At 47.6% G+C, this 13,224-nt stretch overlaps 1 protein-coding gene across 1 annotated transcript in view; it reads left to right on the forward strand.

Moving 5' to 3' along the window:
• Nucleotides 1–3,303: 3,303 nt before the first annotated feature.
• Nucleotides 3,304–13,224, forward strand: part of MIMS2 (mitochondrial inner membrane scaffold 2) — a 110,324-nt gene continuing 100,403 nt past the window's right edge. The window contains exon 1 of the mRNA XM_086932485.1: nt 3,304–3,778. Coding sequence (XP_086788611.1) covers nt 3,521–3,778 — 258 coding nt within the window. The 5' untranslated portion in view covers nt 3,304–3,520. The remainder of the gene's footprint in view (nt 3,779–13,224) is intronic.

A 13,224-nucleotide genomic window follows, 5' to 3' on the forward strand; every position in this document is an offset into this window, starting at 1 on the left:
TAAGTTTTTGGAATACCGCGGCCGCTGAGGCCAGGCCAAACGGCATCCTTACGAACTCGTAACAGCCAAAGGGGGTTATGAACGACGTGAGGTGGGTGCATGAAGGTTGCAACTTGACTTGGTGGTAGGCAGATGACAAGTCTATTGTGGAAAACCACTGTTTGCCTTTGGTCTTAGCCAACATCTCACTGATGCGAGGTAATGGAAACTTGTCAACCATGATGTTTTTATTGAGTACTCTGAGGTCGACACATAGCCTCACATTGCCGTTCGGTTTCTGTGCTACCACCAGAGGCGAAAGCCATTCCGCACTCTCGATGGCCCTTATGACCCCTTCCCTTTCCAGTCTGTCAAGTTCTGCCTGAACCGCTTCTCTGCACCGGAACGGGATGTTCCTCACCTTGTGGACGACAGGGACTGCTCCTTCTTTCAGCTTTATGAGGTGTCTGTACTTGATCAGCTCTCCTATTTGTCTGTTAAAGACCTTGGGGTAAGCCTTATGCCAGGCCCCTCCTTTGTCCTCCCCTTCCATGTCCATTAGCAAGATCTTCTCAGTTCCACCGGGGTTCAACAGTATGCCTAGTGCACCTTGGTCCTTCCAGCTGAGCACTGATGGCCCTTTTTCTGCAATGTATAATTTGCAGTTCGCCTGGCGTCCTCTGAACTCAAACAATAAAGGGCAGTACCCTAACATTGGAATCCTCTGTCCAGTGTATGTTACTGGCCTCACATCCATTGGTTGCAATTCTTCTTCTCTTTGGGCCCCAAACTTCTCTTCCCAGACCTTCCTCTGGATTATGGAGATGGGTGCTCCGCTATCTGCGATCATTTCCATCGATACTCCTCCTATGCTCATTGTTAGCTTTGGTTTGTCCGTCTCTTCACCTTCCATCTCTAGTACTTGCACATCAATGTAGAGTATATCTTCCAGGTCCTCTTCTTCTTCCTGGTCCTCTACCTCTCCTTGTTGTTCCTGGTCCACGTATTTTATCATGGCTCCTCTGGGTTTCCGGCGGCACACCTTCTCGTAGTGCCCGAACACACCACTGAATGAGCATTTTGCCCTGAATGCGGGGCACGCTTTGTCATTCCCCAGATACGATATGCTGCCACATCTATAACAACTCGACCGTCTACTCTTGTTTGTCCTCTGGACAGCATGGCTGGTTTAGGGTGTTCGTTTTCCATCTTGGCCTCTTTGTTGGTCCCTTGACCCCACTCTCTCGTTCCTTCCTGGTGTGGCTATATTGCACACCGTCTGTGTGCCTCCTGTCTCTTTCCGGGTCGCTTGCGCGCACCTCTTTGACATCTCCGCCTTTGTCACCATGGCCCATACCTCCTTCAGGGGAGCGTCACCATTGACCCACAATTTCTCCTGAATGTGAGTGCTGGACGTGTGCATAATAATCTGGTCCCTTATAAGGTCATCATGCAGCGTGCCGAACTTGCATGTCAAAGCCAATTTTTGTAACGCCACCACGTATTCATCCACTGATTCTCCTCCCTTTTGCTTCCTCTGAAAGAAGTTGTGTCGGTCTATGGCTATGCAAACTACCGGCCTGTAGTGTGCATCCAAGTCTGCAATGGCGTGGCTGAACACGTCTGTGTCTGCTGCATCTCTTGTGACCTTGACTATATTATCATATACTCTGATCCCTTCGGGACCTAAGTTGTGCAACAATATTTTCTTCCTCCTCTGACTCGAGAATTGTGCCTCGCCTTCTTCCTCTAAGGCCTCAAGGTAGTTGAGGAAGTACCTTTTCCAGTCCTCCCACTGCATATCCGGTTCAACGCTCTTCGCCAGGAACGGCACCATTTGGGTGAGGGAGGTGGATTGTGTTGCCATCTTGTTGTCGCCCCTAGTTCCTGCCTGCTCTGGAACTCGCTTGCCAGGTGGGCTCCCTGGTGGGCGCTGCGTGTCAGCTTCTTCGTCGCTGAACTCACTGTCAGTGGCGCTACCTCTTGACTTGACCTCGCTGGGCGTCCGCGTTTGCTGACTGCCCTTTTGGCCTGTCTCATTCGCTCCAGATCCTTCCCCCAGAGTTTGCCGCGCCGCCAGCGTGCTAAGCTGTGCCTCTGATTAGAGGTGAAGCTTGCAGCACGGTGGTGGGGCTACCGTATGACCTTGTTCTGAGTTCGCTGCGTGCAGCTGCCCCTTTAAATGTCTTCCATCCACTGTGTTGCTATTGTGGGCGTACGTTTCTGCCTCCGTGTCTGCTAGCCTGTTGGTGCTGGCTGGGCTTCGGGGAAGGTCTGTCTGGGTGTCTGGTGTCCTCTGCCACGCTCCGGTGTGTATTCTTTTCCGTCCGTTTTTTTTTCTCCTTTTTTTTCCTTCCACTTTCCGACGTTGGATTTGTTATTCTTTCCGATGTATGGGGGCGGGGTTTAAATCCCAGTCCTCGTCGCCATTTGTAGAGGCCCCCAATAACGACAGACACTGTCGTGAAGTTTAACTTGTTTTAATCGCCGGAGCGCCGGGAACAGCTTTTCACCCTTCTCCCGCGGTCGGCGCCAATGACCTAGGATGGCCGCCTTCCGCTTCCGGTCAAGCCCTTCCGTTTCCTGTAATCGTGACGCTAGACCGTCACCACAGCAATGTTGAAAACGTACTGCTCGAACGTCCTACTTTCAAAAGGGAAAGATTTATGGCTCAATCCTTCTCAGGCAATGCGGCTAGAATTTGGAACTCGCTTACTCCGATTGTCCGAACGACCTCCTCTTTCCTGACTTTCAAAACAGATCTTAAAGCTCTTCTCTTCCAAAGATACTTCCAAGAATAATTCAACCCATTTCATAACCCTCAGGGCTGCTTGACATTCACATGAGATCAATTAAGTAAATATGTATTATATACCTTATTTCCCTAATTTTGCCACCTTTCTTTTTTTTCTATAATCTTGATTGTATTTGTAATTTGTAGGTGTGTAAATTCCATCACGTGTATGACACCTTTGGGTAAAGTTCGCGCTATATAAAACTACATTAAATAAATAAATAAGCACCATACCAGCGGCCAAAGAGTGCGGCTGCTAGCGCTGTGGGAGCGGCTAGTTGAAGGGATCCGCGCCCACCGAGAGTGTCCCACATCGGTAGGAGGCGGGGCTCGCAGCGTTTTGGGCTGGGTCACCCTGATAGAGCCCCGCCCACCTTGGGAGTACAGATTTGGCAGGCACGGGGTCGTACAGTAGTGTCGTGACTAGCCTGCTGGGCGCCACGCCTCCCCTTGTATGTGCAATGGGTCAGGGGGCGGGTCCGGCAGTGATGTAGGCGTGGCTAGTCTAAAGAGCCGCGCCCACCGTGAGCGTCCCAGGGCGGGCACGGGCTGGGACAGGCAGCGCGGTGGTTGGTGCTAACTTTATGAGTGCAGCTCCCAGCGTGCCTTCCCCCTTGTCCGGTGGGAGTTCCCAGTGTATGGGAGGATCTCCGCCAGCACGGGACACTGCACGCTCTCTGACGCCGCCGTCGTAGCAGGTGCAGTAGGCGGCAGCAGCAGCACATCCCGGAAGCGAGGACCAAGAACATGCACCCGTTATTGGTGCCAAGGATCCCCGTCGGCCTGGGGTGGGCCGGGTGCTCCCTCAGGTCCTACGGCCTCCAGGCCGGTATCTTGAGGTGCCGCGGGAGTCCCCTGCGACTCATCCACGGCGGACTCTTCAACGAGGAGGGGAGCCGGCAGCGACGCTCGGCCCTTGCCCCTCATCTGCTCCAGGTCCCGGCAGCCGCCCCGTACCCTGCCCGTGGACTGTCTGTAGAGCGAGGCAGCTCCGCCCCGGAGAAGGTGGGTCCGTTTCCAGCTTATCTAACAGTTTGCAGCCTCTGCACAAACAGATGGTGCCCACACAACATATGTGCTAACATCTTATCTAACAAGCCGGCCTTTTGGACAGGACAGCATGCTAGCGATACGCAAATGCACACACTGTTTGCACACCCACACAGGTTATGTTCAAATACACAATCTAACCTAGGCACGCTGCACTGACTGAATGTAACGCACATGCAAACATTTTGAAACAAGAACATATTGAAACAAGAAAGTGGGAGTACCTAATCCTAATTGTCCCCATTGCCGCACACTGGAGCAAATTTGGGAGAGCTTAAATTTAGCCAAATGGCTTAAAAATCCTGCAGTCTTCTGCCATAGACTATATATCTCCACTAACATCCTCTTTTCACCTAACATCATGCAGCCTCTGCGTGCAATTTAACTGCCTCTGTCGCGTAAAGAACTTCTGGAGAGCGTCCAAATGACCACCCATTTGGTCTTTGAGTACGCATCTCTGCATGCACGCACAATGCAATGCGTTCACTGTGGAGGTAATACATCCAATTTATACAAAGTCTGCCCTCATATCTGCCATCTCTATCCATAGAAAGCTTCTTCGCGTGCACATATACGTGCGCCACTGCACTCACATAATCCCTGTGCACATATAGTAGTACTTCTGGTCCTGTACATTGCTCTTGCGTGCCACACTTGTAGGCACGCCGCCCATACAGATAGCCATGGGGTTCTCGTTGCTTTTACATGTAGGGCCTACGAGCGCAGCGTTCGTTATATACCTGTATCTTTAACACTATTGGCCAGAGTTAGTGGCGTCTCTGAAAGTGAATTTTAGGTGGGGGCACACATTGGACCACATATAAAATTGGTGGGATACCTACCATGGTTATTTATATACCCACATATATTTGTTAAAACATCTGAGATTCGTTGGCTGGTGCTTGTCTTCGGCATTTGCGGCCTCTGGGACATGGGGCGGGTTCTTTAGTACGACAGCAACAATCTTCACAAGATACGGGGGTAAACCCGGTCTAGAAACTTGTCTAGAAACTTCCTCACTCTGAGCAGCAACATCTGCTGACTGGAACACACTCTCCACCCATCCAGCAAACTAGTGCGTAGGAATGATTAACAGCGAATCCCCTGCTAAAAGTTCCTCACAGAATTTCTAAAGGCAACCCTTTCTCCATCATGCCTCATTTCAGTGTCTAGGGCTCCATCTGTTAGCATTAGGAATGCAGAAAATACACTCCTACTGCCTGAGGAAGCTGTATTTCATCCTTATTTTGTGTGCCATGGGAAACCAAGGCCCTTTCAAAATGAATCCCGGTTGTTCCAGCACTCAGACTCTGATCACGGAGGGAGGCTTGCGCCTATACATATGGCATACATCCACCAGCCTTACAGGGATTTGCCACACGCATGAAATATCAGCACATGGGTATCACTCACCGCATCCCAGACACAATAAAGATCTACTTAGATCTATTACTTCATTGCCACTACTTTGTCAGCAACCCAAGACATGGACAGTAGTCCCATGTCATTGAAAAGAGAAAAGTTGGTTTACCCTTTGCATTGAGGTCACAGAATACGTTGTAAGGTTTAGCTTTTCCATGGACAGGTATAGGCCTCAGCCCAAACAGAGTAGCGTGTTAGCTAGGCCAACAAGCATCAGGCGCCAACATTTTAAGCAAAGCAGACAAGCACTGGCAAAGGCAGTATGTCATGCCTTTTGGACCTTTGGTAATGGTTTTAGCAATATGTTAATATGTTGCATATTTTATGTTAATAAAGACCTAATTTATTAACATTTGTAAACTCTCTTGGCTATAGCGCAGTTTTGTATTGTAATTGAAATTTACGTCATAAAGTATTGGCAAAGCCAAGAGGTCTCTGATCTAAAAGGTTGAGCTATTTGGTTTTTCGATGCTTGTATGGTACATGTTTGTCGCATTTAGGTGTCTGGGTGAGTTTGGTTGTGGGAGGGGTTTCATATTGGGGCAAGATTTAAGAGCTCGAGAGCTGAGGCTGAAGGGAGGCAGTGGGAATGAGTGGGTGCCAGCACAGTGTTTGGATTGCATGTACATCCAATCTTTGGCCTCTCTCCAGGATGCATATAGTGATGGTCACATATGTACCATTTGTAATTAACAATTCTAATTGTCATTCACATATTTCAAGGCATGTCTTTAATTACTTAAGCCACACCCCTACCAACACCTCCCAAAGTTTTCATCTCATTTAAATGCACTGTAGTTGAAAATGTGCTTTTGTCTACAGACAACTAACAACTCTTGTGGGCACGACCTAAAATTGTGAGCACAGATGATGTCAGAGTGGAGAGTCGTGCACTTCAGTGAGAGCCAGACCTCCTCCATTCTGACACCGCAGGCCATGATTGTATGTCCCAAGACTGTTAATGCTGCCCGCCGCTAGAGAAGTGGTGCTCCAATATTTGTCCCACGGCAGAGTTGGTCCAAAACTCATGCTGGTGATTTGCTACCTGGCAAAGCAGATCCATATATCATCAGCTTCTCTGGATGTCAAGCTCAAAGGGAGTAACACAGACAAGAGTCAGCAGTATTGGGGGTGGGGGTATCAGGATCATGGCATTTGGGGGTATCTGGGTATCTGGTTCATGGAGTGCCAGGAGTTTCGGGATCGTGAAGAGCTGGGGTGGGGGTAAAGGGATCACGGAGTGCAGGCTGGCGATATCGGGATCATGGAGTGTGGGGGTATTGGGGTCATGGTATGTGGGGTAGCGGTTTCAGGATTATGGAGGTGGGGGAAGCAACACTCTAGTGGAGTGCTAAGTAGGCAGGACATAAAAATGACATGGGTCTCGTACCTGTTTCCAAATCAAAGGATGTATTGTATTGTGTTGTACCTGCGCTTATATAGCGCTACTGCCACCCTACGGGTATCCTGGCATTCAGATATAAGAACACTTGGTCAACATGATGGCGAGCAGAGAGATAGAACGTGCGGATCAGAATTTCGTAAAGATACGAGTTTTCAGGAGTTTATCGTGCATTGAACACAGCGAAGCGCCTAATAACTGAGTAAAAGGAGAGTGTAATCTAGGTAGAAAATGAAGGTTTTTTTTCAAGGTGCTGTTTTAATAGCGCCTTGAAGGAAGAGTTTGAGGAGTGCTTTCTGATGTGCATGGGAGGGCATTCCAACATCCGGGTGTATTGACTAGAAGCAGCATTTCAATGTGGACGGCCCATCTTCAGCTGTGTTTGGCTTCATACAGTTTTCACTTCTTCAAGGCTGCATGCTTTGTAATGTGTCGTCTCCTACACACACAATGCATTTTCATTCATATCTTTGTATGGAGCTACAAGGCTTTCAAAGTGCTAGATACATAATGACAGGAGCACTGAACAGTGCAGCTGTGAAGTGGGTGTTTGGACAATCACTCCTACGTCCCCTACAATCCATGAACAGCTCAGAAGAATGTATTCTCCTTACTCGACTCCTCCATCAACTTATTGTCTTTGTTTCAGTAGTGCACTGCCTCCCCTCCCAGTAGATCACACAAAAGTGAGAAAAAGGAGGCTGGATGCTTGAGTGAATTGGAACAGTGGGAGAAGGGCAAAGAACACATGAGAGGCCTTGGGGGCAAAGCTTACTTTAAACAAGCATTGACATAGCCAATAGATCTTGCCTGTGCAAAATCTATTGGCTTTGTCAATGTGTTTAAGCCATGTTGGACAGAAGCATGGGCGCTGTTCAGCATGGGTAAAAGTTAGTGGCGTAGAGAAGACTGGTGTGGAGTGTCATAAAGTTGAATGCAAAGAGTAGAGTGTTGTGGGGTGGCAGAGAGTGTTGTGTATTGGTGTGGCATAGCGTAGAGTGGCATAGAGGTGAGTGGACTGGTGTTCAGTGTTGCAGAGTGTGCAATTGTGAAAACTGTAGTAGAGTGGCGTAGAGCAGTGGCATAGATTGCATTGGCATAGTGTAGTGACGTTGAGTAGATTGTTTCAGAGTAGAGTGCCAGATCTCCTTCCCAAAATCTGTACCACAATTGGCACAACTTCAGATACCTCTGTAAATCCCTAGTAAGTGGTACCCCTGGTGCCTAGAGAATGGGTACCAAAGAGGGTCCTCTAAGGCTGCACCGTTGGCTGTGCCACCCCAAGGGCCCCTCACCAAGGCTATGCATTCTGCCTTTGCAGGCCGAGTGTCTTAGTGCAGATAAATCCCAAGAATAGACATGGCTCACATCCTGTGTGCCATGCCTCCGATACACTGCATACGGTATAGGTAAGTCACCCTTACTACAGGCCTTTAGCCTTAAGGCAGGCTGCACTGTATCCTATGTGTGGGCATATCAGCATGAACAGATATGCCCCTACCATGTCTAGTCTATGCTGTGATGTTGTAAGTGGCCAGGTAAGCCATAAAGACTACATTGGCTAGTTACTTATAAACACAAATATCCTAGCACCATGATGGCTTTGCTGATTTCCAAGGTGGTTGTTATCAAACATCTTGTCTTAATAAATCTTTGTTGATGCCAGTGATGGATATATTAATACATGCACACAGGAGACCCTTTTAGAGGGTCCCCCGAAAACCTCTCAAACCCTGGTGTGGTGTCTGACTTGTTTTCACTAGTCTGCCACCACCAGACATGTTTCTGACCTCATGGGGTGAAAGCAAGCACCTTCAAAGGACAGAGACCAAGCTTGCTCTGGGCGGAGGTGTTTCACACCTCCTCCAGGACAGGACGGCCTTCCTGGGTGGGAAGGTTCAGAGGAATGCCACCTTTGAAATCCAGAAAAGGGGGTGGTGATGGACAGAGTTTCTGAATTAAGCAGAATACTCCTACCCAGTCAACAAATCAGGGCTTGATCCATCACCGATTTTTAGCTCACTGCACCATCCCAGCTCAGAACCTGGCTACATGCAAATTAGTCTGTCCCTGTCCCAGTGCATCATGGGAACAGGGCAAACCAAACTACCAAGCCAATTCTTATACTGGGAAGGAAACAAGCTTCCGGGGACCGGTTTCTGGCATTACAGCCGTCATCGGCCCGGCTTGCTTGAATCCTGATGGTGCAATGAGCAAGGGACTCACATCTGAGTATACCCTTCCACGCTTATGGTGGACAAAACGATTCAGAAAAGGGGGTGGTGATGGACAGAGTTTCTGAATTAAGCAGAATACTCCTACCCAGTCAACAGATCAGGGCTTGATCCATCACCGTTGTTTAGCTCACTGCACCATCCCAGCTCAGAACCTGGCTACATGCAAATTAGTCTGTCCCTGTCCCAGTGCATCATGGGAACAGGGCAAACCAAACTACCAAGCCAATTCTTATACTGGGAAGGAAACAAGCTTCCGGGGACCGGTTTCTGGCATTACAGCAGTCATCGGCCCGGCTTGCTTGAATCCTGAGGGTGCAATGAGCGAGGGACTCACATCTGAGTATACCCTTCCACGCTTATGCTTGTCCTAACAGATTGACACATCTACAACCTTCCCTGTGTAGCGAGCTGACGTGACCAGGTCGTGCTGACGTGTGGACGTGTACGGGATGCGGAATACGCCTACTGGAGAGAGACGGAGAGAAAGTGCAAGCCGGATCGAGGAGCGAAGTCCAGTCTTACACCGGACTTACACCGGGTCATAATCCCTCCCCGGGGGGTTTGTGGAGGAAAGCGCTGGCCCGGGGGTTTTGAAGACGGAGGGCTGTCCGGCTGAAATCGGCTGAGAACGCCGCCTCTGTGATTACCACGGCAAAGGGCTCCGCCCCTGCCCTGAGCCTGTGTCATTGTTTGCAGGTGTGGACGGGGTCGTTTGGGTGCACAGAGCCCTTGGTACACGGCGCGGAGGAGCTTTTGGAGATAACGGAGAAGTCTGCTATTTGACGGTACTGGCAGAGTTACTTATAGCCTGTGGCCTAAAGGTCCGGGGAGACGCCCGTCTAGGGGCCCCGTGAGGTCCAGGCAGGGTCAAGATAATAAGAGGATCCAAGGTCTGCCACAGTCAGCAAACTAGCTCACAGGGAAGGTAAGTGTTTTTAAATCATTTTTTAATTTTGTTTTAAGTATTTGGATTAGTGGGCCTTATAAAAATCGAGGGCGGTAGACCCCGTCAGAGGGAAGGAAAGGCTACCCTGTGTGATCTACGTGGCTTAGGTAAAATCCACGGAGCAGGCAAGAAGCTTGAATATGGCACCAAGAAGGGTAAAACAAAAGGAAACAAACCCAGAGCCATTGGAAAAAGCCGACGAGTTTGACGCTATAACAGTCGCAGAAGGGCCTGAAGCGGCTATAATGAAACCCTCCGAAATAAATGATAAAAAGGAGAGGAAAAAGAAGAAGCCCACAGTGGAGAATACATTACAAGGCAGCGAGAAAGATGGTAGCCTTGTGTCTAAATCAATAATAGATTTTGTGGGTAAGCACTTCAAGAGAACACTTACTCCAGGCAAAGGCCAAACCCTGGTTCAAGCCCAAGTCGAAGTCCAAGAGATTAATAAAGAGCTACCAAGCGTAGAAGTGGTTGTGGAGATTGTGGACCCCTCCCTTACACAGAGTGACCTAAACCAGAGATGTTACCCATAGAACCAAGACTCTCTTCTTCGCCAAGGATTTTCTCTTCGCCAAGGGCAGAGGAGGAAGGTTTGGCAGGTTGCGGGACCATAGATAAGGAGGATTGCACCAATTTGTCCAACCCCTCGGAAAGAACTATTTTTGACAGAAGTTTGGATGAAGTCGAATTTCAAAGCCCGAAACCCTTAGACTCTCTAAATGAAATTTTACGGAATGGTACATTGGGTATGGATACTACAACTTCATCCTCTGCCTCGATGTTGGACATTATGTTGATGCTACAAAAAATGCTCCAAGGCTTATTAGAGGTTTCTGTGTTAAATAATACCCTGTTAAATAATCACGAATTACAGTTTACGAAAATGATACAAGAACTGCAGGGGATAAGGGAACTGATGCCAACAATGGTTAGAACAGTACAAGCCCCAGAGACAGATGACCAGATTGAAGAGAACATTGAACCAGTAGTGGAAGGTGGTCCACAGATTAATGTTTATATTTCTAGATGGCCTATGTTGGTAAGGAGGCGAGGAGAGACTTTAAGGCATCAGAATAATAGGTACTCCCATAAAAGGCCTTGTCAGACCCAGGGGAGGCTGAAGGCTCAAAATAAAGTGAATGGCAAACAAATGCATGATAGGGAAATATCTAAAGGAAATGCCTTGCGGAAAAACAAGATAAGAGAAAGTAGCAATATAGGGAGGCAATCAGCCTTTGTAGGAGCGGTAGTCGATGCTGAAAGGAAAAGGGCACGACGGAAAACTATACATAACCCCTTTAGGGAGGTGGTGAGACCTAAAAATATTAATAACAAGTTAGGAGGGAAAGTACCCACAAGAAGCGTAGCAACTGGAGGTAGCATAGCAGACACACGCCCTAGAATGAACATACATGAGGGAAGAGGTGACTGGGATGCAAAACCCCCATATAAAAGCAATGATAATAAAATGTGAATTTACTTTAAACCCAAAGAACAAATGTCTGGAGGGAAAAAACAAAGAAAGTTAGTCCCACTGAATCGTTCCCAGCTCCTATTTTCATTTGCAAAATGCCCATCCCTAAAAGAAATTGGGACGAAGGACTTGAGACAGATAGGGTTCTGCAGTGATAACAATGGTGCAGAATACACAAAGGTGCTAGTCTACTCAGGCCTTGTTAAAGCGGCAATTCAGAAAGCAGAGAAAGAAATCTTAAAAGAAGGTATAAGGATGATCTCGGAAGAAGAAGTAGATAAAGGGAGGCTTCTTGAGATTCCATGCAGGTCTAGGGGAAAGGCAGGTGAGGTGGGTAACCAGGGGACAGGGAGAGATGGCTAATATCACCATAGCGGTGGAAAATGTGAAGCCTAGTACAGTTGGGGGTAGCTGGGACATGGACAGCAGTATTTGTTCATGGGGCCTGAACGAGTCAGGGTGTCTCAGCGAGATCGATTAGGTTACTGAGTTGCCGCATAGCCTGAAATTAATTTCATGGAACATAAACGGGCTGGGAGGTACAACAAAGGCGGATAGTCTAAACCAGCTTGCAAAGTGTGTTGATGTTATTTGTCTACAGGAGACATGGCTATGCGGCAACACCCAGGTAGTTGAAGGTTTCGTTCATTTTCACAAACCAGCTAGCAAAAATAAAAAACGCCCCTCAGGGGGTATGGTAACACTTGCTTCAACCAGTTTTGTAAAAGAGTCCAAACTAATCAGTTCACTATGTAAATGGCTGTTGGTTTGTAATGTATGTCATCTAGGGTCCAATGGGAAGGATGTCCATCTGATTATCATAAACGTATATATCCAATGGGGGTCTCAAAAAGAATATGAGAGAGAATTAAGCCTCTTTAAAAAGGATATAATTGACTTGACAGAAAAGTATGGGAAGGATACTTTGGTAATAATGGGCGATTTTAATCACAAATTAAATTTTGGAAGGTTGGATCATTGGTTCGAGGATATGCTGAGTGCCTATAACATAGATCCAGCAAATTTCCCATTATGTCCAACGTCTAGCCAGGATGAAGTTCTTGGAAAGTTCTTGGGGTCAAAGTGTTTAATATGCCTGAACGGCAGGAAGGATACTGATCGACCTGCTACACAGACCTTTAGAGTGGGAAACCAACATTGCCCTGTAGATTATATCTTTATCCAGGCGTGGAACTATGTATTGGTAAAACAATTCTATGTTATTAAGCGCAGAGATAGCGACCACAATGCATTGTTTTGTGAAATTGTAGGTGGGATATTGGGCACTTGTGAAAGGGTAATCCCCCAAAGTGTGGAGTATCCCAAACGCATGTCCACAAGACTGACGGATGAGTATGTGGAGAAACTGGTAAGTTTTCAACAAAACTTATCAAAGGAAAGGATCGAAGGGCATCAGGTGGCATGGTATGAGGATATAATAGTACAGGCGGTGCAGTGCATAAGAGTGTACCTAAATGATAAGAAACAAGTCAAGGCAATTGCACAACCCAAGAAAGGAAAGTCCAAGTGGTTTAATCAGGAATGTCAGAGTAAAAAAAGTGTGATACGAAAATTAGAGCGACGCCAGAGGATCAGCTATGACCTTGGGAATGTGGAGCTCTTGCTTGGGTTGAAGGAGTATAAATCCCTAGTAAAGAAGCAGAAAGGGATTTTTAAAGAAGAATGCTGGGCAAACCTTTTAGAAACAATTGAAAATAAAAATATAAAAGGATTCTGGAGGTTGATACAGGATGCTGCAGGAAGGGTACCGGGTACTATGAGCTGCGTTGTGGAGGAGGCAGCATGGGTAGACTATTTAAGTAACCTTTATAATGCTAAAAAGTCCCCGGAAAGCGAGAAGAATAGATCAACTCGGATAAGGGATGTAGAAGGTTTAATACCAGACTTCTCTATAGA

This window comes from Lissotriton vulgaris, chromosome 7, assembly GCF_964263255.1.
Source record: "Lissotriton vulgaris chromosome 7, aLisVul1.2, whole genome shotgun sequence".
In the NCBI taxonomy this organism is placed as follows: Eukaryota; Metazoa; Chordata; class Amphibia; order Caudata; family Salamandridae; genus Lissotriton; species Lissotriton vulgaris.